Source organism: Crocodylus porosus, unplaced genomic scaffold (genome assembly GCF_001723895.1).
Source record: "Crocodylus porosus isolate Cpor-Errol unplaced genomic scaffold, CroPor_comp1, whole genome shotgun sequence".
Taxonomy (NCBI): Eukaryota; Metazoa; Chordata; order Crocodylia; family Crocodylidae; genus Crocodylus; species Crocodylus porosus.
This window is the reverse complement of record NW_017728907.1, coordinates 60,073,353-60,099,945: the sequence shown is the minus strand read 5'-3', so window position 1 is coordinate 60,099,945 and position 26,593 is coordinate 60,073,353. Positions and strand designations below refer to the sequence as shown.

Below are 26,593 nucleotides of genomic sequence, written 5' to 3'. Positions count from 1 at the left end.
ATGTCCACTGCTACCCTTGCATCTAAGGATTTGGTGACCTGGTCGTAGAAAGCCACCAGGTTGGTCTGACAGGACCTGCCGCTAATGAGCCTGTGTTGGGTGCCCTTAAGCATACTCTCCCCCACTGGTCCCTCGTGGACATGTGCTAGAATAATTCTCTCAAAAAGCTTACTCAGGATTGAGATGAGACTAACTGGCCTATAGTGAACACCACCATCACTTGCTGCCCCTCCACTACCCATCCCACAAGTAATTTGGGAAGGGAAAGTACTGTCCCCCAGTCGCCCATGGACATCTCCATTTACATTACAAACTACTCCTGCTGTAAGAAGTGAGCAGGATAAAGGAAATGAGAGGAGGGAGATCAAACTTGTATTCTGTTATAGTGAAGGTTACTAGTGTTTCAGATGCCATAGACTTTTGACCACAGAAACCACAAAGGTGTTGTATTCGACTTTTGGAGCTGGTGCTGTTTTTAAGTCCATTTCTTCTCTCTTGCACGCTGTGAGCCAGTGGCTGTTTCTCCCATTACAGCTTCTCTGCCAACTGGGCCAATTAGAACTTTTTTTTTTTTGGTTAAGTGATTGAAGGGAGTAGACAATTCAGGGACTAGTTCTTTACAAGAGTTGCTGCTTTGCATTCAGAGACTGAGGGTTCTCTCTGCTGGTCTCTATAAATGGGTGCTCTGTTTGAAACGAGCTAGTTGTACTTCGCACTGTCAGCAGTCTCTTGCCACAAGAGCATATGTTTCACTTGGTGTTCAGGCATGCTTGTGGGACACTCCGAGGAAACTTGTCCTGATGCTGCAAGTAGTGTGTATACAGGCCCTGCAGAGCACAGAGTATTAATTCTGTAGGGCTGACAAGTTAGTTGCCCGTTGTTCCAGTGATGATTATTGATACTGCTGTTGATGCACTTTGGTTCTCAGAGGAATAAGCTGTTTTTCCCTCTACTTGTGTGGCTGGGAGAAATGGGTCATTATCAAGGTTTTGTGCCTCCAATGGGGACCTGCTCTCTCCAGCACGTGCACAATGCATTCTCTGAGCTAACCAACTTGCCAGGGCAGCTCTGGAACCTAGGAGGTGAACACCGCCATCACTTGCTGCCCCTCCACTACCCATCCCACCACTAATTTGGGAAGGGAAAGTGCTGTCCCCCAGTCCCAGAGTTGCCCATGAACATCTCCATTTACTTGAGATTCACAAACCCTAGTCCTACTTCTCACCGGGGGGGCGGGGGGGACGACGACGACTTACTCATGCTATTAATGGCCGCATCCACACGAGTGGGACAAGAAGCCTGCCTGGCCAGGCTTCATTTTTGGGTGGCGCATGCTGTCCCCATGTGCATTGCCTCAGCTTTTGGCATGTTTTGTTTTTTTTTCCTGGGATCCTTCATTGGGATCTGATCTTCTCACAACTTGGAGACAACTGCCCCCAGAGCCGAGACAGTTCCCCCTACCCTGCAGAGATCGGCGTTTAGCCAGGCAGCAGCTCTGGTCTACTGCCTGGGCTGACCAGGAGCCATTTGCTCCTGATCAGGATCTATAATGTGCGCTTTGGTCCATTAGTTAACATGCCTTTTTTCTAGTACCTGCATGTATTGGTACTAGCAAACAGCACATTAGACTAGCTTAATGGGCAGTAGTTGTCATCATACATGTGATGCTTTACTGCACATTAGTGCAAAATGGAGGCATAGCTTGCTTATACCAATTTGTATTGCTCTTTTGAAAGTAAGTGGCTGAAGTCTGCTCCTATTCCAAATGACCCAGTATGAAGCTGGCTGCTGGCCTTTAGAGCTGCACTGGAAGCAAGTTAATGGAATGCAAACTCTTTAGTGCCCTAGTCACTTTTGAAGACAGGACTAAAGGTCCTAAGGCACTTAAAAAAGAAACTCATGAAAATGTCACTGCTGCTCTAGGACAACCACAAGTGGCTGGATGAAATGCAAGAACAACAAGGCAAAGTTCTGTGGTCTGTATTACACAGGATGTCAGACTGAATGTTCACAGTGGTTGTCTTGCTCATTAAAAGGGAGGTAATTTAGTTGCCTCCCTCAAAGCCAACATTATAAAAATAAGTGTCACTTACCTGTAAATGGTTTAAACTTGTTCTCCAAGTCAAATTGTTGCTTTCCAATAGTACCAAGGTCCACCTGTAGATCTGGACAGATAGCATACTCTTCAATAGTCTTACTAATTTGGAAAATTTTATCAGTGATAGCTTCTGGAGCAGGACCTAACAGTAAAAAAGAGGGGTGGGAGGAGGGAAAGAGAGTTTTCAATGACATTATGCCATAACTGTCTATTCTACAGGTATATCACAGAACCAAGGGATGAGCATATCTCTTGGGAGAAGAACTATGAGAAGGGGGATTTCTAATTTTATTTAAGTGAAATGTACTGCTGACAGCACTGAATCCTTAAGAGGATGCAATTAATGTGTGTTCTCTGGAACAGTTATAGAAATGGTGGCCAAAAGAAGGGGAGTGGGAAGAGAAGGGGTTAGAAATCTTACCTCCATTGGAAATATTGAATTTAATGCCAAAGTCTCCATTGGGCCCACCAGGGTTGTGACTAGCAGTCAAAATGATGCCACCAATAGCTTTGATTTTTCTAATAATACACGACACAGCAGGGGTTGAGAGAATTCCATTCTGTCCAATTACTAAGCGGCCAATCTAAAATAAACATTCAAAATAAATTATCCAAATTATTTTAAAGGTGACTAGACTGTGAAAAGCAGAAACATCAGTGTCATAGCACCAGTGTTTAGTAAACTCTCACATGGAGTTATGTTAAATTTACAGGCATGGCCTCTGCTTGAACAATTGGCTTCATTTTTGTTCTGCTGCACAATCTTCCGATATGCATAGTGAAGCACAGCATTTGACATCAGATTTGTTGTGCATCTTTGGCATTTCCCTTTAAATAAAAAAACCCTGCAGTTCAACTAGAAATGAGAGAATAAACTGCAAGCTGTGTTTTCTAGAGGCATCTAACAAATAACTTGTGAACTATTATCTAGAATTTTGTTTTCCAAAGATACTGGGGTATAACAAAAACAAAGAGCATTTAACTTTTCCCCCTTCCTTTAGCAATCTTAGACCAGAGGCCAAATTCTACTTGCTTTGTTTCTGCAATCAATCGACATGACTACTCAAATGGGTTCAGATTTGATCTCTTTCCTCACAGCAAGGAGCTGATTTCCTTTGTGTAATCCAGCCATTTTCAGTAGGAACAAACACATGGCAAAGTGCAAGGGAATTAGAAGCTAGCTCGTTAGGACGCAAGGAGAGCAGGATGTGTCAGTGCCTGCTTTGCAGCAGAACGCACCAGAAAAGAAGGCACATGTTCTTCTTAAATTCCAAGACACCTTTATGCAAAGGTAGGTTTGTTTTTTCCATCCCCTTAAATAAAAATTTCCTATGTCCCAAAAATGCGTTAAGCAGTCCTTTAGCCAAATCATGAACAAAGTGCATTCAAGGAAAGTGAGTTAGCAAAACAAATCTAAAGCTAATGTTCCTGGAGTAACAGAGCACATTCACAAGTACTTTTACATCACCAACAGATGAATGAAACTCTCCTACACAACACCACACTTTATGTAAAGAAGACTGTTGATGAAGACAGACAATCCAATCTTATAACCGTCAAAAGCCAGCCAAGCAAGCAACATACAGTTGGAAGACCTCCACCTCAAACAACTAACGAACACAATTTTTAACAGGAATTAATCTTATTCTTTTTATTAGTCATGATATCTAGCATTTAATTTATTTATATTCCTGGCTTTTTTTTAATCAGTTTATTATGCCATCTATAAAATCCTGGAAAGTAGTCCAATATGTTCCTTTATTTTCTCCTCTATTCTTAGCCCATCTTAGCACAGCCAGGCTTTTATATTTAACCTTAGCTCAAAGCAGTTCCAGTAAAATCTCATTAGTTTGATACTAGATCGCTCAAAGTATCAGATACTCTGAAGCTATTGTCATTCCCCAGCCAAAAAGATAGGTTTTTGTATGCTTTGTAATACTGATCATTCAAAATACAACTACTTTGAAATTTGAAGCCATTTTCTGGTCCCTTGGACGAGGAAAACCTAGTTAAATGCATTACCTATCATTAAACTGCTGCAGGATGTGCTCAGTCATGGAAACCAACTATGAAGTTGATTGAATGCAGCCTGCACTGAGCATACCCATACAACACTGAGCCCAAGGCAGAGACCCATACCGGGCAAACATACTGATAGACCCCGACACAAGGCTACGTTAGTATGGCCCACCTGAATACGACAAAACAGCCATTGCACCCTGTCCCCCTTGATGCCAACTCTTTTTCAAGCGAGCCACCACATCAAATACATTTCAACTTCCTCTTCATTCCTGCAAATGAGCAGTGCCATTTCCAATGACATCCGTTTATTCACCAGCCTTGAACATCCAGCAAACATTACTCACTACATGTCTATGTAGATGAGAGGCTCTGTGGTCCCCTCTCTTGGTCCTGTGCCTGGTGTGGCCCTGCCCACCAAGGTGTGCAGCCAAACCAGGCAGCCCCACATCTCACCTGCACATACATTTTTGGGGGGTTCCAGGACTCATGACAAGCACGCCCAGTTTCAGTCCTGAGTGGGGGCTAATTGGCATGTAGATCGCGCACGTAGATGTGTGGCAGTAGGTACCTGGAATACACACACACCTACTGAGTAGTGCTGGGCTGTGGGAATCACTATGGTTTGAAACGCTGTCGACTCTGCTGGGTCCCAGCCCAAAGGCAAATCATGTGCCTTTTGCCTTTGGATTAATATCATACCTAGTTTGTATTATATATAAGCAGGAACAAAAGTGTTGCTCAAAAGTGTGTTTATGAAATACCTTCGCTGAAACTTGAAGCATTTTGCAGAAAGAAAGCATTGATTGCGAGTGAACTAAGGCTGTAGACACCCGTGCCAATATGCATAAATGCAAATCAGTATGGGTACATTTATTTTAAGAAGTCAGTGGGTTTTTTTGGTCCTCTGCATTTTGAATTAATGAGGTTCTACTGTACCTAAAGAATCTATAGTGTGAGAAGTAGACCTTTATAAAGACACCAAGAACTCAGTACCGTGTCCTAAATTGAATGCACATCATCTGGTTGTAGAGAAATGTATACTTCCGAGAGGAGAGAGGAGATGTTTCAAATGAAGAAACAGTGTCTATTCCTTTCCCCAGAATGGTTTTGAAATTGTGGAAGATCTGGAGTATACAAATCAATTTTGCTCTATTTTGCCCAAGGCGGTAGTCACAGAAGAAAACCAAATTGTAGATGTGACCAACCCAAGAGCTTGAGTTGACTTTATATAAAACTCTTCTTGAACAATTAGTATGAACAGATTTTTTTTTAATGTCAGATTCCACATTGTCCTTCACCCCCCATCAAAATGCAGAAAGCGGGCTAGATACCATTCCACCTTTTAAGACAAAAGGTGGGTGGACTGTCTTCTCCACACTGAATCATGAAAAAACAAATCTTCAAGCTAAAATAAAGGTACACTATGAAAATAGACATGTTCATCGCTTTTTAAGGACTTGAGGAAGGTAGAATAAGATAAAAACTTAGAGGTGCCTATACATGAGTGTGGAGACTACTCTGATGTGCTGTAATTACAGTGTGTCGGAGCAGACTTGATTAAGCGTGGCAATTACCATGCTCCAGCAGCTTCCCATGTCTCAAATGAGCTTTAGTTCAAGCGTCCCCTCCGCCATTTTGAAGCGTGGGGACACAGATGCACAACGTGATGTGGAATTTTAATTAAAGTAGCTCTCAGAGCTGCTCTTATTAAAGGGCTCCCCACCCTCCTCCTGGAGCACGTGTAAAAGTGCCCTAGGAGCCTGTTTAGAAATAGAATCCAATCCAACACCTTTTTCCCCACCCAATTTCTTAAACAACTCCTATTCTGGAAATAAAAATGCCAACTCTCCATTGCACTGAAATTCCTTTAAGTCCTTCTTGCATTTCCTCTGTGAAGAGGTGGAGCAGGGAGGATTTAATTTCATACTTCTGCAAACTTTCAGTTAAAACTATTACTGAACAGTTATTTGTTTCTCTTCCAAGAGCAACTAGAGGTACATGCCAACAACAAGCTAATCAACTAGTTCAACACAGTGGTGCCAGAAACTGAGCATATGTGTCACAAAATGATCTGAGGGTATCAAAACCATCAGAATAATTAGAGGCAATGGGCCAGCTTCAAAGTGTTGGGAGAAAAGTTTGACTCCCTTATTATTACTATTACAGTAATGCTGAGAGACCGGCAGAGACTGGAGTCTCATTGTTCCGGTCACTCACTGTACATATTGGGTAGAGATAGTCACCTTTAATCTAAATTAATCCTTTACGTTTCCTACGAGTAAAGGTCGTCTCTGTGGCGGGTTATTGTGTTAATTTTACATTTAGAGCTTTAAATTTACTGAGTTCCTTATTTCAGGGGAAATTAGTTCTTCATAATATAGTAACCCCTTCCCAAAAGGCTTTTTTTTTTTTTTAATTCAAAAAAATATGGACTTAAAATTAAACTTTGTTGAGATGTCAATTTGGTGTCAAAACTTTAAAGAGATCCCAAAGCAGCACACAATCTCCCTTACAACACAGAAAACCTAAGAATGTGAGTGCTCAAAAATAAAAATAAAATAAATGCCTCTGCATACTTTTCTGCAGCAAAAATCAGGGTTCACCCATTAAGCTGGTAGGTGCCTACAATACCATTTTCTCACCAGAAATCCACCCCCGCAGAAGGAGACCAGAATCATACACCAGTATGCCAAGTGCAAACTCACCAGTACTTTACACCATGCCATAATTACACCATCTAAGTTTAGATAGTTCTATTTATATATGCCAGGTTATGTGGACTACTGACTTAGTCATTTCCTTTAATTAGGGGAAGATCATTTAAAGCTTTGGCTCCCAACCTTTTTTTTGCTGCAACCCTAAATCTGGGTTTGTGACCCCTGCCTCTGCTCCCACCTCACTCATGCCCAGTGGCACCAGCAGAGCCTGGGCTGGGCTGGGATCGTGGTGGGCAGCAGTGGCGAGTCGTGTGGGCCGTGCATCAGGAAAGCCCCGCAGGTGGGAGGGGTGGAGCAAGGGGAGACTCCATGCAACCGTGATTTGGGTTGCAACCTGAGATTGGAAGCCACTGATTAAAAGTATAAAATATAAATTAGACCATTACTGGCATGACAAATATGTTTGGTCTTATTTGGCAATCCTTCTGATCACACATTCAAAGGTAACTGTCTACATCACAGAGATTAAACTGATTGCCATGTTTGAGAGAAGATACGCATTCCTCATGTGAATTTTACATTGGAAAACTTCCTCAATCATACTTCACATTGTACTCACTGGGCTTATCATGCAGTTGATAAACCTGGTCAATAAAGCCAGAGGTACTGGACAGACAGACAATGTAAAAATGCAACATACAAACTAAAGCAAAGTCAAATTAAAAAAAAACAAAAAACAGACCCGTATGGAGCATATTATTAGAAAATAAATTAGGGACAAACTTTCAGATTCGATATATTGGCATAGCTCCATATTCACTTCAGTCTTCTACACTAGAAAAGAAGCTACCTCCCCCCTTTTTTGAGACCCTTCATTTCTTGTAATAGCAAACAAATACCTTCTGCAAAGAAAGTAGAATTAGAAGGCACTTGATAAAATGTTTGCAGTCCCAACTGCAGTGTTTGCAGGCCTCATCCTCACCTAGTATAAATTTACACTTTATAGGTCAGTGGCTCTGTACTTTTTCAGACTTAAGGCACCCCTTGGAAAATGCCAGCTCTTGGCTTTCGCTCACTTTTTGACTCCAAAAATACAATACAGCCATTCTTCTGTTGCAAAAAACTCAGAAAGACCACTACAAGTCAGAATGGTTTTGACACTATGGATTTATCTTTGAAGCCTCTGGGTTTGTCTTGAAAAAAATCACATGTAGGTGTTTCCACACCTAACAGTGTTAATATTTGCATGGCGCCCTTAGAAGAATCTCATGACACCCCAGGGAACCCAGCATCCTGGTTAAAAGAAAAAAAATCATTGCTATAGATCTTCTACTTGGACAATGTGTTGATGCCAATGGAGCTACCTTGATTTACAATGTTAGATGTTGTGCTGTTTAAAATTTTTACTCCAAAAATATTTTGCTGTTAAAAAAATCCCACACAAACAACCCCCGCCCCACAACTGTGTCCCCTTTCCATCTTTACCTCTTAACCATAAGTACACTACTTTCTGATTAATGGTTTTAAATCAAATTCTTCCCAGTGAGCTGTTTTAATGAAGTCTTCTGTGAAATTCCTTTTCCCCCTGAAAAACCACATACCCACATTTCTAGTACAAGCTGCACTGCACTGAAGGACAGCGAGACTTTAACTCCAGCTTCAATAAACAGAATTTCATTATAAGCAGAGCTGTCTATAAATAGGTCCCACTGTAACAAGCAGAATATACCAATTTTGAATACTATCCTGATACTCCTGACACAGCTGTTCACATCCATTGAGAAACCTCCAGACATTGTGTTTTGCTTTTTCATTTGTCAAGCAGCTCAGACCAATAATGAAGCTGCTTTTGCAGAGGTAAACCGAGTTGTCACTGAACAGAGGCCATCATTCTACCTATCACTTGTGAACAGTGCCACAGTTTAGGAGAGTTAACATTCACAAGTACCAATAAATCTGTGAAATATACCCAATGACATGAATACATACAATATTTTTTTTTTCCCCATGTTGCCCTTTCCTTTCTATGCCAAACAGCAAAATAGCTTAAAATATATATATAAAAAAACCTTGGCTACTGTCACTAGTACCAAAGCTGATTGCATATAGCTAACCAATTCCATTAGAGCAATTAGCTATTTGCAATCAATTAAAAGACAGGAGGAAATTAGCTAAAACTCACACCACCTCATTTACTAGGATTCTGTATTTCTGCCGAGATGTGCTAAAGCATTAGGAATTTAGTCAGATTTAATATATACCAACCCCATTAGCAGCAGCCATTTGAACTATCAATTCTGTTGCAGATTTATTAAAATAGCGCCCATCTCCTCCAATTATCATAGTAGATCCTTGTCGGTCTCTTAGATCTATGGAAAAAAGTATGCTCTGGATAAAATTCTGCAGGTAGTTTATCTTGGTCTCAAAATAAAAGGTCTTCTTCCGTAATCCACTGGTTCCTGGTCTCTGGTCACGGTAAGGTGTTGTTGGCAGAGTAAGTACAGGCAGAGGACTGTCTTCCATGGTCTTTTTTCATATAAATGCATTTAAAAAATAAATTATGGTGAAATTAAAAGAAATCTTGACACCAGCAATGGCACATCTACTAGTTACAAGTTCAGTGAAGCAGTCAAGTACCCAAAAATAGCTCCTTGAACCTTGAGCTGCATGCGGTTTCTGTAACTGAAGAAGTTTTCTTGCACTTGTTCTGGAAGATCAATGTCAGAGAGAATACATATAATTCCACACTACAATCCCTCCTGGAACTGGACAGGAAAAGGGAAATTTTTATCTTTTCTGCAGTCTTCTGTTTGATACAGTAGTTGCCCTTTAGCAACTGCTGTATTATTACAGGCAATATCTCAGCAATGTTAATTCTGTCCTATTTTCTTTCAGCGTGGGGATGGCCAGAGAGGCTGTTAACAGGTCAGCCCTTCAGTTAGAAGCATTGATTTGTTGCCAGGCTCTGCTCCAAACCAATGCAGCATAGAAACCGTTTCAGGAAGATGAGTACATTTCTACAGCACTGCCAGATCTCCAGTGGTGGTTCTTACTGTTGCACAGTCCTCACTGGGACACTAATACTGAGGCAGGTTTCCAGGAAGCACAGTAGTACACAGCTAGTTATTTCATGGAGCCTAGCAAGCTAAAGGTCACTCTTAAAATGGAAGTAAGAAGATCTGTTACCTACAGTTTCCCCTGTCATTCTGACAGCCAATAATTTTCTCCATTGACAATAATCTATACTGCTTAAGGGATGGGATTTCCTCTAATAAACACAAAAAAGTGGCATGTTGAGCACAGTGAGCTGAATTCCACTATTACACTGGAAAAAAAATCCAGAGCAACTCCAATGGCTTCAACTAAGTTTACCAAGAATAATTAAGAGCAGAATTTTTCCACGGGGTCTTTGCTAACTACTATTGATGATTTTGGAAAAGTGCATGCATCTAAAGCTGTGAATGCTGAAACAACACGATTAAATCCATACAAAAAAGAATAGCAGCCAAAATGTTTAGTCCCAGCTATATTTCATCTGGACTGAATAAAAGCCAACTTTCCTATAATTTATGAGGAACTGTCCCCCTGAATTCTGGGATGTTTGAATCCAATGTTCGTTTATCCACTCCTTTCATCCCTCCCTCTAGGCATTTTACGAACATTAGTTGAGTAATTCGGAAGCCTATACTTCACTAGAGACCCACCTGCCTGATCTTAAAGCAAAAGTCAGAATTGTGCATATAATTTAGTTTCCTTATTTTGCAAGGAAAATTTGGGACTGCCTTCAATTCAAAATGCTATACATGGCAATGGACACTCTGGGGAGAAGATGAAATCACTGTGACAATGTCTTCCCAAATATTCCAGGAAAAGAAAGGGAGGGAGAGCAGGCGTGCACGCCAGTCCTACAGCTCTAAAACAGTAGTAATTTCCACAGCCAAGCATGGAGACATGTCTTGAGGAAGAAGGAAAAAGATTTCCAATTAATTCTCTTAGAGCCAGGTTCCCTCCCAACTACATATTTGAAGGCAAGTGCCATCATAAAAATCTGGAACAGTACAGTAGCCAAATATACTGTTGTAAAGAGGTTACTGTTCCCCTAACAAGTGGGTACACCCAGCAAGACATAAAAACAGCCCATGGTTCCTTCACATTTCAGTTTCCTACCAAAGAACGCAGCATTGGACCAGGAAGCAGCAAGGCTAAGTCTATGGGGTAGAGGATTTGCATTCATTTTCCGGAGGGGGGCAGTTTCTGCAGAGAGGGTCTCCTGATGTGCAGAGGAAACCCCACTCACTTTACTGTATGAAGGGTGGCTTTGGACAGATACACATTGGTCTAGTTATCTTTTGTGAACGCCTAGTTTTGAAAAAGAAGCCCAAGGAACTAAGATACTTGAAAAAAGGGGATTTTAAATCAAGTTGGATATTTAAAAATAAAATAGGCCTCTTCCTCCCTATTCCCCCCTGAAAAGTGATTTTGTTCAGCTTTATAGAAAGGACTGGGGAATTCTGTTCTGCGACAGTGACGCTTCCCAGTATGTAAAGAAAAATCGGACTTTGGTTATAAGTAGCTACATATACATAAATAAATGTTCTTATGATGCATCCATTCGACTAAAACACACCAAATGTGAAAAACTAAAACTTTAGATTTAACTGTAATATTTGAACCTCAGAAATCCTCCCTTTTATTTTGGAGAGTAATCCAGTGGTACAATCTTAATGTAACTTGACATCTTTAAAGCTTTGTACTAACACTGATTTGCACATCTTATTTTAGTATCCAGAGGTGAACATGCACTGTGGCACGTAGTCTATTCATATGCAGAGGTTTCCATCTAGTGGTACAGAAGAGGAAAAAAAAAACCTGGAGTAGAATGGGTACGGCCTGTATTCACTTCACACAGTACATCTGTTGCTTGATCATTGCAATAAGAGTCACATGGGAATCTCCCACTGGTATTAAATTGCTTACTAAGTCTTTTTCCCCTTCTCAGGCCCAGATGGCACCATGAGATCAGCTTACTGTCCCATGAAATCCCTCATTATTCAATTACATACAAAAAGCAACAAGCCACTAGAATCAACTCCCTCTTTGCTGCATACATAGGGGAGATTTACATGAAACCTCTCAAACACTGGCAGGGGAAAAAGGAACTATGGACACACTACACATTTGTGTATTTAATTTATTAAGAATGCAATATATCCCTGCCCCCCTTCCTCCTCTTTTTGGTTAGTTTGACTTTCTATTGTGAGAGGTATGGAGACTCTTGGAGTACACAGGGCTCTGCTGCCAGAGATGTGACACTGAAATGAAAGCAGATACTGTAGAGCAGTGATTCTCAGGCAGGGTGCTGCAGCACAGTGGTGTGCCCTGAGATCCTTTCAAGGGTGCCGCAGGGTGAAACACAATGTTAGCACTCTTAGATGTGCAAACATGATCCACAAGATAAACTCAGATATTCCAAAAAGGAGACCATAGTGTTAAAAACCTTCTGACCTCTGCAGTGGTCACAGTTCACTGCAAAAGAAAAATTGCTCTATTATTTTTCTGTAGTTAAAAATGAGTCCAAACTAGGAGCTGGCATTTTTGGAGGCGTGTTTCAAGACCCTCAAAGACTGCTTCAAGATTGAGGGGCACCTTGCATCTACAAAGCTTGAGAAACACTGCTGTAGAGTTTTCTAGCTAGGAGGAATGGACTGTTTTACTTCACTTGGATTCCAAGCTAACAGGGGCTGGAAGGGGACAGATATGAAACACAAGGCCTTTATCTTTGCCATATCTGATGGCTGTTTAACACTGTACCCTAAACTGACAAGGTAGGCATCTGTGTCAAAATTCACTGTTAAGAATAAAGGTCTAAATGGCGTGGAGAATAGATTAAGGTCACATTACAGCCATACAGGTGATGAGAGAAATTTTGAGAGAGCGGAAGAAGGGGAGAAATCTTGCACACCTGTCACTACCCATGCTGTATATAACCTGTAGCTGTAGAAGGGCTGGCATCTCCAAAAACCTAGCTTATGGAATTCAATATGGCAACTTGGTGGCCCCGTGATAAGTGGTGTTATTGCCAGAGCTCTATAATGCAAATTGAGAACTGCCTCCAAGTTCATGATGCACATAAATACACAGCAAGCTTTCCTCGTTGCACCTTCTGTCTTGTCTCCACCTTTAATATCAGCACTGACTGGTGACGATGAATAAGCTGAACGATGCCCAAGTTCCTGACAGCAAGCTGGACACCATTTTGCTTTAGGACCTCCAATATGCTTATGACATTGCTTTGTTGGCTCTGATCTAGTAAACTGACCAGATGAACCATCAACTGCAGCTGCTGTCTGGTTACCAGTTTGGACAAAACCAAGTCCGTTGCCATAACTATTAAATAGCCTTTCACTCTGGATTAAACCCAACTCAGCATCAGCGTGTCCTCATGATACTGAGAGGCTGGCTCCTCTAGATATTATCATAGTCCTGAAAGATGTCCAAAAAAGATGTAGACACTGGTATAGTCCCGAACAGTGAATGTGGATGTAAATACTAAGCAAGGCTGATGACCAATAGACTAATGTTTCTTGTCCTGACACTTCATATTGAGCAGCTAACAAGGATGATATTTACTAAGAAATGTTAGTACTTGGTGATCACATGGTCTCCAAATGATTCAGGGTGATTTAGTAACCACCAAATGCTTCAGGGGTGGGGTTTTCCAGTTGCTACCAGCAAGGATTGGATATGCAAAAACATGTCCCGGACTATGAACTTTTTCCTACTAAAATGTTGACTTCTTTTAATGATAGAGACAAGCAAGCTTGTGTTTTCACAAAGTATGTAAACTTTACCAGAGAAAGTGCTGCACAGCACTCAGAAATCTGCCCCTGTCTTGCACACTCACTAGGTTGCTTGTATGATTGCTCAACCTGTATAGCCCTAAGATTCCCTTGGTCTGAGTAGCCTGCAGCGCTACTTCTTTCCTTGGCCACCGTGGCATATTTCTTGGGCACGGCTTTTGTCTACATCCCCTGCTTAGAAAGGAAGCCATGAAGTCCAGCTTACACTTCCAGCTTCAGTGCTGATCCCATAGACTTCTCAGTAGCTGAAGCTAGAGGTGCACCAATATATTGGTGCCATATCAGATCGGCACCAATAAAAAAAATATAGTATTGGCTATCGGCTTTTTTTTGGCTGGTGTAGCCAATAATGTCATCAATAAATATAATATGCCTTCTGGCCAGGGCCCCTGGACATCGCATGCATGTGTACAGCCACCAGGACTTCATCCAGGCAGCGTGGAGATCAGCACTCTGCAGGCAAGTCTGTGAAGGAGAAGGGGCATGAGGGAGGAAAGGGGCATGGTGGGGGCATATTGAGGCCCCCATGGTGAGGGAAGAAGTGGGGCAGGGGCTGGGGGTGCTGTCCAGCCAGGATGGTGAACGGGACCCTGGGGCCAGGGCAGGGAGTGGAACACGGCCACAGGTGGCTTGTCCAGGGGACTTGGGGGGGAGGGTGTGGCTCACCCCCAGGAGAGGCATGGGAGCATGTGCCTTCCCCCCCACACAATTTGTGCACAGGGTGAGGGCAGAGGTGGGCTGCCTGCTGTGGCCTTGGGTCTCTCTGCACCTCTGCCTTTGCCCCAGGAGTTGTGTGCTGGTCACATAGCCCCTGCCCACCCTCGAGCAGTGGCAACAGCGAGTTGTGCCTCCTGCTGCTAGATTGGCAGAGGGCACACAGCCGATGTGTGGATCCCAGGGCAAAGGCAGTAGCACAGAGAGCCCTGAGTCCACAGTGGACACCCTGGCTTTGCCCTTGCCCCACTTGGCTCAGCTCCAAAAAGCATCCCCATGCTTAAAAATGGTGCTGGTGGCACTTGAACTAAAGCTTATTTGACAAACTTTGGTTCAAGCACCCCTGCCACCATTTTTAAGTGCCAGGACACTGATCCTCTGGACAAGCCACCCATGGTTCTGTCCCACTGCCCTGGCTCTGGGGTCCCATTCACCGCCCTGTCCGGGCAGTGCCTCAAGCCCTTGCCCCATCCCCTCCCTCACTGTGGGGACCTCAATCTGCTCTCCGCAAGCCCTTTCCCTTCCCCTTCACAGACTTACCTCCAGGGAGCTGCTCTCCATGCTGCCCAGCTGTGCTTCTAAATCAGTTATTGGATTGCTATCGGCTGATATGCCTACTGAATAATAGGCTATCGGTATCAGCCAAGAAAATCTTTATCAGTGCACCCCTAGCTTAAACTCATCCTTTTCCACAGCCCCAATTTCATGAGTGCCTGTCGGCTTCATCACTGAGAGAGAAAGAGCCTGGGGATCCCTGCCATCAGGCAGGGCACAGCTGCAACTGTGTCCCTGTGGAAAGCAGTTGATGAAATTCATTAGGAGACACTGGCAGGCAACCTTGAAGAAGTCCGCTGACCGGAATAGGAGCACAGCCGGAGAAATATAAGGCAGCCCCACAGGCGGGGCCTGAAGCCCAGGTGTGGGAACAAAGCAAGGATCTCTGCAAAGGCACCTGTGAGGCAGAAGCAGACTGAGTACACTAGGCCCTGAGTCCACTAGACCTGAGGGCTAGCAACAGATCCGTGCCCAGGATTGGGGTAGCAGTTTTGTTAGAGCCAGAAGGGCTTCTAGTTGTGGTTTGATCCCAGTTTTACCTAGAGGTTGGGGGGGGGGGGACTGTAGGGGTGATTTAGGAGGTCCCCTAGTGCCTGCAGGGGGCATGTCAGCTGCACAGAGCCCAAGAAGGGGAGGACAGAGACTATGGGGACCAAAGGGCCCAGCACCTGGGCAGGGCAGAGACAGGGCCTGGAGCCCAAGCAGAGGTAGCCTGAGAGGGATGAACTAATAGAATCCAAGAGGGCAAGAAGCTGGGGACCCTGAAGCTCGGTCTGGTCTGCAGACTAGAGCTAGAGGGCTCAGCTACAGCAAATAAGGCAGAGGCTGTGAAGGCCAAGGCCTGACCCTTGAACAATGTCAGGTTCATGCCAAGACCCTTAAGCAGCTTCCATCCTAATGAATCTTAACATCAAAGTCGTGGCAGGAGAGTAAAGAAGGTGAGGGACTCTAGAGTTGGAGCTGGGTCAGGAATTATGTGGCCACCAGGAGGCATCACTGCTGCCCTTGGACCTGCATCTGTCACAGTACCCTGCATTTACATTAATTACTCATTAACCTTGAAAACAGACATAAGATATACAGACCTGGGCAGAATAACAAACACTTACGGATATTTCCCTGCCTGCTTCTTCTCAAGACTGGTGCATCCTTTTGGCTTAGGTCAGAGTTCTCTAAAGAGACTCGGATCTCGCATCTGCACAATTCTCCTCCAAATGTTGTGGTCCCTTTCTCTCCCCCACCTCCTACCCACATGTCCTGTAACAGCTGGAAACAGACCCTTCCCTTCCACACTTCTTCCAGACCCCTGATTAGTCACTAGGTAACTTCTGCCTTCCTCATGAGGTGGCTTTTCCCTCCTTCACCTTTCATCCTGCCCTGCAATTTGTTGCCTGGTAACCATTCCACTGGACAGACCCAACCCTCCTGGTCTGGTCTCCTTCCTTACCTCTCTTTTGCTTCCCACACAGACCTATTCAAATGACCATGAGTCTTGATACTCCATTCACCCAACCCAGACATGCCTGTTAGTTCACTGATCACTCCCAATCAGTGTTGCTGGAAAAAAGCCAAACTCTTGAGCTGGCATAACCATAAACATTAACTTAACAATCCCACCACTCACTCTTGCTTGCATTTGAAATCATAGCCTTGAGGCTGCTCTGGGAAGCTCCACCTAAGCTGTCTCAAGACACTGGTCTCTGGTATGCTTGAGAGCAGATGCTGAAGACAACCTGGGAACAGCCTTGCATATTTCCAGGTTTGGAAAAAGCAAGTTGGAGAGGTTGGGCTGGTGGCCTCAGGGTGTATGTACTGCTGTGCTGTAGATATGCCCCTTTCATAACAGGACGGTGCTAGAGCCCTACACGATGCTACACTGCAGCTGCAAAAGGCACTAGCTTTCCATCCAGCATGACAGATGCAGATGGGCACTGTCAAGTGCTACACTGTCCGCGATGGCTACTTGAAAGAACTTCCAAAGCTCTTGGTTGAAGCTCATGTCTTCCACGTACCATATTTCAAGTTGCTGCATACATTTTATTTTGTTGCAAAATGTTTAGGTCAGTGGTAGTGGGGTGGGTCCAGTCTGCAATCCAGAAAGATCCCCGTGTGCCAGGACTGGATTCTAGGACCTGGCACCACCCCCTCCCTCCCCCATGCTGGTATTGGTTCCCAGGATCTCAGCACCATTCCCTCTTGCCCTGGGGCAATAGGATTGGGTTCCCGGATCCTGGCACTACCCTCTCCCAGCCCCACTCTCCACCAGGATTAGACCCTGGGGACCAGCATCACCCCCTCCCAGCCCCTGGTGTCAGGATTGGGTTGTGGGACCCAGTGCTGCCTCTGTGGTCCCGTGTGCTGCAGTCAGGCACCCAATCTAGCACACAGGGCTCAGGGCTCCCCATGGGTCCAGAAACTTGGCAGCAGAGGAGCAGTACCACTATTCTCCCACAGTTAAATTTCTGAACCCATAGGAAGCCTCAAGGGTTGGATGGCAGGGCTGCAGGCTAGATCCAGCCCATGGGCTGGGAGCTGAGCATCCCTGGTTTAGGTGCTACCTAGATGGACCATGCATCCAGACTTTAGACCCAGTGCAGTAGGTTTACTGTGGGGTCTGGTAAGAATTAGAAAAGTGGGATGGGCAGCAGAGGCCTGACATGACAGACAGCAGACACAGCAGCAACTTGACCAGGGCAAATAAGTATTGGTTTAGAGCCTGTGGGATCGCTGCAGCTAGTGGCAAAACCTTTCAGAACTGGCTCGACTGGAGGGATACTAGGCCTAGGTCTGAGCTTCCACGTTCTGCTACACTTCAGGCTGACAAGCCCTTTCTGTTTAAAAGGTCAACCAAAAGTTTCTGAGTGCATGTTTAGTAAGGTTGCCTTGAAATTTGCCATCCCTTGTGTGGGTAGGGCTAGCAGTCCTAATGGGGAGGAAGGAGTTCACATGAGCAAGAGGTTCATTCAGCCCAAACACTGAAACAGCACTTCAAGTTGACAAATTATACCAAAGTTTTGGAGGGATGCCATACTTGGATGCATTGTTCAGAAAAAGAGTTAAGCTCTCGGGAGAGATGCCTGCCAAATATTCATGCGCCATTTGGATCATAATGCTCATGGGCAGAAAGACTGGTCAAAGACCACTTCTGTTGTGCTTTCCTAAGACTTGGGTCGCTCAAGGAAACAAGCTGTTGCCCTTAGGTCGACTGAGTAGTGGTCAAATTCAAGTATAAACCTGACTTTTGGCACCAAAAAAAAAAAAAAAAAATGAAGATCTGTTACTAAAATCCACCTCTGACAGGAGAGTTTGTTATTTTGAGGAAATGTAATTCAAGTACAGCAAAGTGCTCTGAGCACACTCAAAAGGAAAATGAATGATAAAGAAAGTCTTGTTGTGAGGGACAGAGGGGAGGAATAAAAAGAGAGGGCTTTGGGGCTGTGGTGAGAAGAGAGGGATTATGGGGAGGGGAATATAGGTATATTTGAGAGATTGTGAGACTCTGGTCCAGGAGAAGAGTTTAGTAGGAGAGGCAAGGGAAGGCACTAGCGTCTTGTGCATATGTGTGAAGGGAAGAGGGGAGCAGGATTAGCCATGTTGGGCTGCCGTCCCACCCCATTTCCTCTATGCATACTAAACCCAAGGAGCTGACCTTCTGTAGTGGCAGGAGCCCTGCACTCCCCATCCCACATGTTCTGCAATCTGGGAGACTCCTTCCCTCTGTAGAGGCTCAGCCCGTTTCCCTGTCACCCATGGGAGCTGGGGGCCCCCGAAGGTAATACAGATTGAAATCTTTGAAATCCAGCGAACAAAAAGTTGAGGCATGTGACAGCTCCAAGTGGAGAGGGAAACAGCTGGGAGGGAAGGCCAGAGGCATGACTGGGAGGCCTTGGTAAAAGAGGGGGATGGGGTCTGTCTCAGGAGAAGCTTGGCCCACAAAAGTAAAGAAATGTTTGACCGTTCTGTACACAAGCGGGGACCCGTGATAAGAGCACTCAGCAACAGAGGGTGCCTGACGGCAAGGAGGAACTTTGCAGATTTCTATACAGCTGCTGGCTTACTGCCAACGGGACAGGGATGGGGCTGGAAATTATGTTTCATGGCAAACAGGACAGGAAGGAGAGTGGTGCAGCCTGCACTCACTTCCAGTGAAACTGTCAAGATTTTGGGACACAGACCATGCCTGTTATTTCTTTTATAAGCCCTGCCAGCACTCAGCACTGTTCAAAGCATGACCTCAGCCCACTCCATTATCACAGAGTGTGTGATAATGGACTGAAGGGGTGAGGGACCCACTTGAGAGCTATCTAGCATCCTCATCCTTCAGGAAGCCACTGCAACATGTCAAGTGCAAACCCCCATGTTGCTATTACTGGCAAGATTATGACTAACCCCTGCAAAAAAACAAAACAAACTTTTCTTTTAATGTTTAAAAACCCACTAGGAATTCACAGCAACAAGCCACCACTAACACACAGCTAAGGTTGTCCAGCCATATCTCAGATCCTCCCAGAATATCAACACTCAAACCTCTGAAAACCAGGAAGTGAAGCATTAAGGCACACACCAATGCAATCTTAATTTTAACCTGGTACTTGGCAAGAGACACTGGAGCTATTTTTGTGCACTGCAGTTGCATTTACATTAAGTGCCTCTGCATTGTTTGGTGTGGATATTATTTGGAGCAACTTAATATAGTGGTGATTATGATTGGAGGAAATCTAGTGAATCCTGTCCCTTGGCAGGGATCCAAGTTACACCCCGCCCCAGAAAACAAACAAACAAAAAAAACTGCAAAGAGAAGTATGGGGAATATTAGCAGGGATGCATTGCATCTCATTCTCATGACAAGTTCTGTAGGATGTCAGTAGCAGCCCAGAGGAGCAAACTCGCACCAAAGATTGTCAGCAAGGAGGCAGGGAGAAGCATGGGGTTAATAAAGTGTAGTGAAAGTCCCATATTAAAAGGAATCCTGCAAGCAGTCATGAATGGACTGTAAGAGCTGGAGAAAGAGTAGAATTTAGCAAAGGTGAGGTTGTGTCCAGGGACATAGGTTCAGTGTAGGGAGCACAGCTGAAACAAGCTTCGTCTCAAAAGAGAAAAGGGGTTAGGTGCCATGCCACAGTGGCTGTGCACCCTGTCCTGACAGAAGACATGTTCTTTTTGCAAAGGCAGAGGGCAAAGTTTGTGTATTTTGGAAATACTGGGTCATTGTTCAAAAAGAATAGAGCCAAAGTTGAGTTAGTTTAGCGGGGGCCAACCTTTTTGGCAGGACTGCCACAAGTTTAAACTTGTGCCCTCCCCAAGTGCCACTCTGATCCCCTTTCCCCTGCCTGATTTGCTACTAATTCCTGCCCAACCTACTGCATGCCACACACATGCAGGCTGCCTACCCATGCTGCAGGTTAGCTACCCCTGAGCTAGTGTACGCCTTAGCTCTGTATTTCCTGATAGCTGGAATTTGACAAGTTAAGGTTTTCAAACTTGTTTTCAGAGGTCTGAATGTCACTGAATGCAACGTTCAGGGAGGATCTCAGATGCCACCAGAAAACCTCACCTCTGGGTTAACGATTATTTTTTTTTTTTGTCTTTCAACTGATAAAAATCAGGAGCAACTCCACCAAGGTCGGTGTTATGTTAACCTAAAACTTGTGTGACAAGAGATTCAGCCCCCCAGGCTATAATTATAGTGCTGCTATATAGCTGTTTCTGCAAGCTCAGCAGATCCCAAATGCCAGACTTGAGATAACAAGGGTATCTCCAGTGGTGATCATGACAACATTTGCAAGAAGAATAAGGGCCACAGCTTATATCTACCCACTCTTCTTTCCTGTGTTTGGGGCATTCCAATGAAATGGCGCACCATGAAAAGTAGAATAATGGTACTAATTTATTCTATCCTCTTCATTCATATCTGAAATGTAGCCTCATGCATTTACAGTGCTGCCTCTACCATGTTAAACTGGTTATTTCACAGAGGACATGGGGCTCAGATTCCAAGGAGAAAGAGGGGTCTACACACAACAGCCAGCAGGGAGGGTAGATAGATAGTCAGGAAAAAAAAGGAGAGAGCTGCAGGTGCTGACGCATGACAATGTTGATGGAGCAACTTTTCTTGGATTTTACTTTATAATAAGAAGCAGACACAACTCAAGCTGGCAGCCAGAAGTAGGTGCTACGGATCACTAGGTAGGGTGGGGGAGAGAGTGGTCTTGAGCAAATGCTACCCCAGGATGAAACTGAGTGGAGTGAGCACACTAAAGTTTCACCTGGCAGTTACTACACATTTTTCAAGGGGTAACATCTAACTCTGGAGTTCAAGCCTTTAACCTGATGTGCCCTTTTATGAATCCAACTAAATTCCATTTACCAGCTTAACGCAGCTGCTCAACAAAATGCTGAGCAAGAAAGTTCATTATCTAGTAAATAATTTTCTAGCCATTTTTAAATATATGAAAAATTCAGAACTAATAGGAATTTGAAAACATTAACTCACATAATTGCTTAAATAAAAATGTACAGTTATGGCATACCTTCCTCAGTAACAAATGATGTCTTGAGTTTAATGTAAAGGCCCTATTATATAATCCTTAATAGATGTAGATTCACTACTATAAATCAGTGAGAAAGACACCTTCTCGAGAAAAGTGCAAAGTACAAGTGGAAAAAGTTCATTAAAATTAATTATTTAAATGGAAGCTTTCCACCTAGCGATTTAAAAATCAATCTACCCTGACCAGACAAACTGGAAAAAAGTCTTATCACCCATGAGTCTTTGACAAGTTAAAGGGCAATCAGCATCAGGTGACTGACAGACCAGGACAGTGCTAGACACCGAAGCCTGGCTGAGTAACAATAATATCCAGCTTTTATTTAGTGTTTTCTAACGCTAGCATTCAAAGCACTTTACAATGGAGGTCTGCATCCTTATTCCCGTACTGGATGCAGAACCTATGGCACAGAGGGGAAATGATTTGCCCAAGGTCTCCCATGAAGCTAGTGGCCAAGCTCAGACAGAAGTTAGGTCTTCTGAAGCCCAGTTCACTGCTGTATCTATCCACTGACCAAACCAGGGCTGTCCAACAGGGGTTAACATCAGTCCCTGGCTCCTACCTGACCACTGCTGCCCCTTGCTTCAGCTACAGCAGCAACCAGGGACTCAGGGCTGCTCCTCCCTCCCCTGGCTTTCTCTGCCTGGCCCAACCTCAGGGGGCAGGACAATGCAGCCCAGCTCAGCCTGCTGTGCTCAGTGAGCCAGCAGCCTGGAGCACTTGTAGCACGTAGCACAGGCGAGCCCACGGGGAGCTGCGGGTGCTATAGCGTGAGAGTGTGCCCGTGTGAACAATGCAGCATGGTCAGGGAGCGCCTGCACACCTGCATGGCATGGCCCCACTAGTGCAGCCCCTGTGGTGTGTAGCTCCCACTGGTGTGGCTCATTGGGCATGTGGCTCCTGGTCCCTTAGACACTGGACAGCCCTCCACTACAGCATACTGCTTAGCATGAGGCAGAGTAGCGCAAAGGAAAGGAAGGCCACTGGAGAGGCTAAGAGGAAGTAGTGCAAGAAAGGTAACTGTCCTAAGAAAAAGGAGCCCAAATGTTCCTATGCAGATCAATAGGACTGGGTTTACCGGCAAATAAGATGGAGAAAAAGATGCGGATGAGCAGAGCAACAGAAATGAAATGTCAGAACGGAGAAGGGGTAGACCGCACTTCTGTCCATCATGAAAACTATTCCTTGGGAGGAGAGGGTTACAACGCTGTTCGTCACACAAACCACCTCCCTTTCATACGTATAGTGTTCTTAGCGGAAGCACTGTTTGCACTTTCCCAAAGCAGTCGAACACGGCATTCGTCAATGAGCTTAAACAAAACAAGCCCAGCATATACATGCAGAACACAGTCCAGGACTTGGTACAAATACAATGGAATTGCTCAAACTTGGATGCTTTCCAGCTCTACCAGGCTATTTACTTGATGGGAGACCAGGGAGATAATATCTCTACTGAAACGGTAGCAGTGGGCACTCGAGAGAGGGTAGCACTAGTGGAAAACTAGAACCATATTAGTCTCATGATCGGATCTAGATTTATCCCAAGGAAAATACAATTTTTACCTACATTTGAGATAATGTCAATTCTGACTCTCAGTAAGAGGCAGGTGGTGACCAGGACATCTCAGTATATATTCAAGCAACAGTATAACTTGACACAGGTCCAAGCAAGGGTCAGACACTACAAATACAAGAATATGCATGAAAAAGCTCTTGACACAACAGACAAGTCTCTCAAATAAGCAGGATGCACAAAATGACCCTTAGATAACTGCAACAAAACAATTTGGGTTATAGTTAACGCGCTGTGTTCTCATACTAGTTAAAATGGACCAGCCATGGAACAACCATAATTTCCAACAAACCAGTCCAATGTATAGCCCATGATTAGCCAAGATAAATCTTTAGGCATATTCAGTTTGAATAAGATAATAGACAAAAATCACCCCATCATGCTTACCCCCACCTAAAACTAGCGATCATATGGCATGGAGCTGTAATGGTGTCACCAAACTAGGACAACTGCTAGCTGGGCAACATACCAGAAAGTCCTGAACCAAAAATGGGACCTATCATCATATGAGGCCAGGCCACTTGGCCTCCCAGTACTGTATGGCTTTGCAACAGGCAGATTAACTTATGGTATAGATCAGGGGCAGGCAATTATTTTGAGGTGAGGGCCGCTCACTGAGTTTTGGCAAGCCATTGAGGGCCACATGACAGGCACCCAGGGGCAGATTAATATTAAATTTTCTAGATTTTTTTAGGGGCCCTGAGGGCCGGATAGAGTAGCCTGGCAGGCCACATCCAGCCCACAGGCTGCATTTTGCCCACCCCGGTATAGATCAATTCCACTGTGATTTCTTATCAGACAAGTTGGTTTGGCTACAAACAACTGAACAAAACTACAAACAGAGGATTTGTAACTATAGTCAAAACCTATCCTCACTGTCTGCATATTAGTTACACATTTAATTCCCAGTTTCCTTTGGAAGAACTCTTCACTTCTACACAGATTCCCCTCAAAACTATTCTAATAAATAAATTTCCACACACGTACACGCACAGCACCACCACTTTCATTTCAGTTATCTGGACAACTTTGTGTTGCCAGTTCTCAGGAATTTATTCACTAGTTTTGTGCTATCTCCTGTTTTCCAAAGCAAGCAGTCAAGCTACTGTCTGATAAGCTCTCCACTTAAATAAAAAGCAAAGTAAATCCCTAATTCTCAGCGTTACAGAGAAAAACAGTGAAGCAGGTGTACCTTCTATGTTCAGAAACTGTGCAGCAAATGAAGTTAAACAGAACTATAGTAAAACAACCGCAGAACACATTCACTACTTTTAGTTGACTCTTATTCTTATGGACATGACTGATGACTTCTGAACCAGGTTTGGCAGTGCTAGAGGTCATCTCTGTTTCATTTAGATCAATGCAGTTCAAACACAGCCAGTAATTGCATCAAATTACACTGCACAAAACAGGCCATCTTCTCCTAGCTTCTACAGGACACATCTTGTACCTTGTCCTATCTAGCACCAGGAATTCAGACTTTTAAGTAACCTTAAAAAAAAAGGAAGGAAAAAAAAAAGAAAGAGAGAGAGAGATCAGTAATGCTGCATAATTGGTTGGTCAGTCTACATTTGTATCTTATTTGAAAGAAGTAAAAATAAACAGAGATTTCTTTCGTGGCTGCCCATATCATTCTAGATTATTTTTCTGTTTCCTTTAGGAAGTGAAGTATATCTTCGGTTGCAATACTACCATATTTCTGCTTGACATCTCTCTGGCTATAGCCAAGCAGTTGATGTCTTACGAAGTAGCTGTTTATTTTTAAATTAGTAATACAGAAGGAAAGGTACTTGTGAAGAAAGAGAAGAAAGAAAAAGTTGGAGACCATGCATAGGAGGCAACGTTTCCCATTTCTTCTCAGAGTCTAATTCTGTCCTAAGAATGACCCATCTTAGGATAAAAACATGTCACCCAACATCACATTTGTGCTGCCATAAATATTTTTATGGCAGCACAATATTTTTTATGGCAGCCACGTACATGGCGCACCAAAGGACACCAACAAAAAGGTACTAATAAACTGTGCTACTTCCTTGTGGCCAACATCTGTTCACAATGTGGCAGTAGAACGCCAGCAGCCCTGAGCTGTCCACACTCTCCTGCCATCCCAGGCAAGTGCTCTGGGGCCTGGAGGCGGCAATCCTGTGCATCCCGAGTAGGAGTCGGCCCCTCAAGCCCCCAGAGCACTTGCTTGGCTTCCCCTGCCAAGCTGGGAAAGCCCGCAGGTCCTGGCATGCTCCTTATACTGCATGACCTGGTGCTGCAGCCAGGAACAGGCTCCAAGTAACCACTGCTTGTCTGAGTGCACATGTACAGGATTGCACATGTGCATCATGTTTGCACAGAGATTGATTGAAATATCCACTGGCCTGTTACCTTCACCCCCTCCAAAAAGTAAAATTGTAACCACAACGTAAACAAGCATTTGATTTAAGGAGGATCCCTTTTCTAGATAGGTCTTTACTACAGTTCACTCAGAAGTGCTGTAGCTATGTGGAAGATTAAGCCTTCTAGTCCCGCCTGAGGAAACAGCTGCTTAAATTCAGTCTGCAGTTCTCACTTCTTGGCAGTGCTGGAGTGGACTGAAGCACTCCTGATGGAGTAGTGAGTGATCAGGGTCCTGGAGAAATGCCAGATCCCACTAGACTCCTAGGTACACTTCCAACATGGGACAAACCAGTCTTTTATCCTGCAGAAACCAATTCCCCTGCTTGCTTATTCATGAGGATCCAAAGCTCTCTCTGCTGGCAGTGCAGCTATGCACATATGCTACAGACGAGCACCAAAAATGCTTCCTTTCTATCCCACCTCCTTGTAAGAGAAGAACCAAACGAAAAGAAAAAGCTCCTGTTTTTATTTTTAGTCTCAAGAGAGTTGCCCCCCTCTATTCTTTTCATCAGCAGACACACGAAGAAGTCAATTCTTGGTGAGCAGTAACAAGCCCATGCACAAACTGAAAGTGAGCTGCTAGAACAAGGAAATCATAAAAGACAAGAGATATCTTCAAACAGTAATCAGTTTTGTCCTGTGAGACGATACTGGTTTCAAGTAACTTTTACTGCTTTAGTAACTAACTCCTATTGAAGTCAGTGAAATTAGTAGGAGTTAGGTACAACTATTAAGGGATGTAGGTGCTTAAACTCCTAGCCTGTAGCAGCAACTGTGTATTGTGCAACTAGCAAGCATCTTCAGTTCGACCCACCCTTGTCCTTTTGTCAAGCCAGCCTGCAACTAGGCTAGTGCACAGCTTTGTCTAACAAGAGGCCAAGTTTACCGTCTTCTGCTCCTGAAAGCAAATCAGAAGAGCCAGGAGACAAGCCACCCAAAGCAGCGAGATGTTTTCCATTTGGCATGCTCCCAATGGAAGTCCCATTGAAAGGATGTTGTCTCCCTCCACAAGGTACCTCCAACCGAGCTGTCCCTAGCAGCATCACACCACCACCTTGGCAGGCGAAGAAAGACGTCGACTGACACAACTAACATGAATCTTGATCAAATCATTCTAGTAAGAGGGAACAGTCCCACATATTGAAAGCAGATACCTCTCTTCATCCCAAATACCTCAC

At 44.1% G+C, this 26,593-nt stretch overlaps 1 protein-coding gene across 1 annotated transcript in view; it reads right to left on the bottom strand.

Annotated features, from left to right (window-relative positions):
- PGM1 (phosphoglucomutase 1) overlaps positions 1-26,593 on the bottom strand; it is a 50,373-nt gene that overhangs the window by 21,157 nt on the left and 2,623 nt on the right. The window contains exons 2-3 of the mRNA XM_019531568.1: positions 2,520-2,682; positions 2,094-2,240 (exon numbers count right to left, since the gene is read on the bottom strand). Of these exons, the coding sequence (XP_019387113.1) occupies positions 2,094-2,240; positions 2,520-2,682 (310 nt within the window). The remainder of the gene's footprint in view (positions 1-2,093; positions 2,241-2,519; positions 2,683-26,593) is intronic.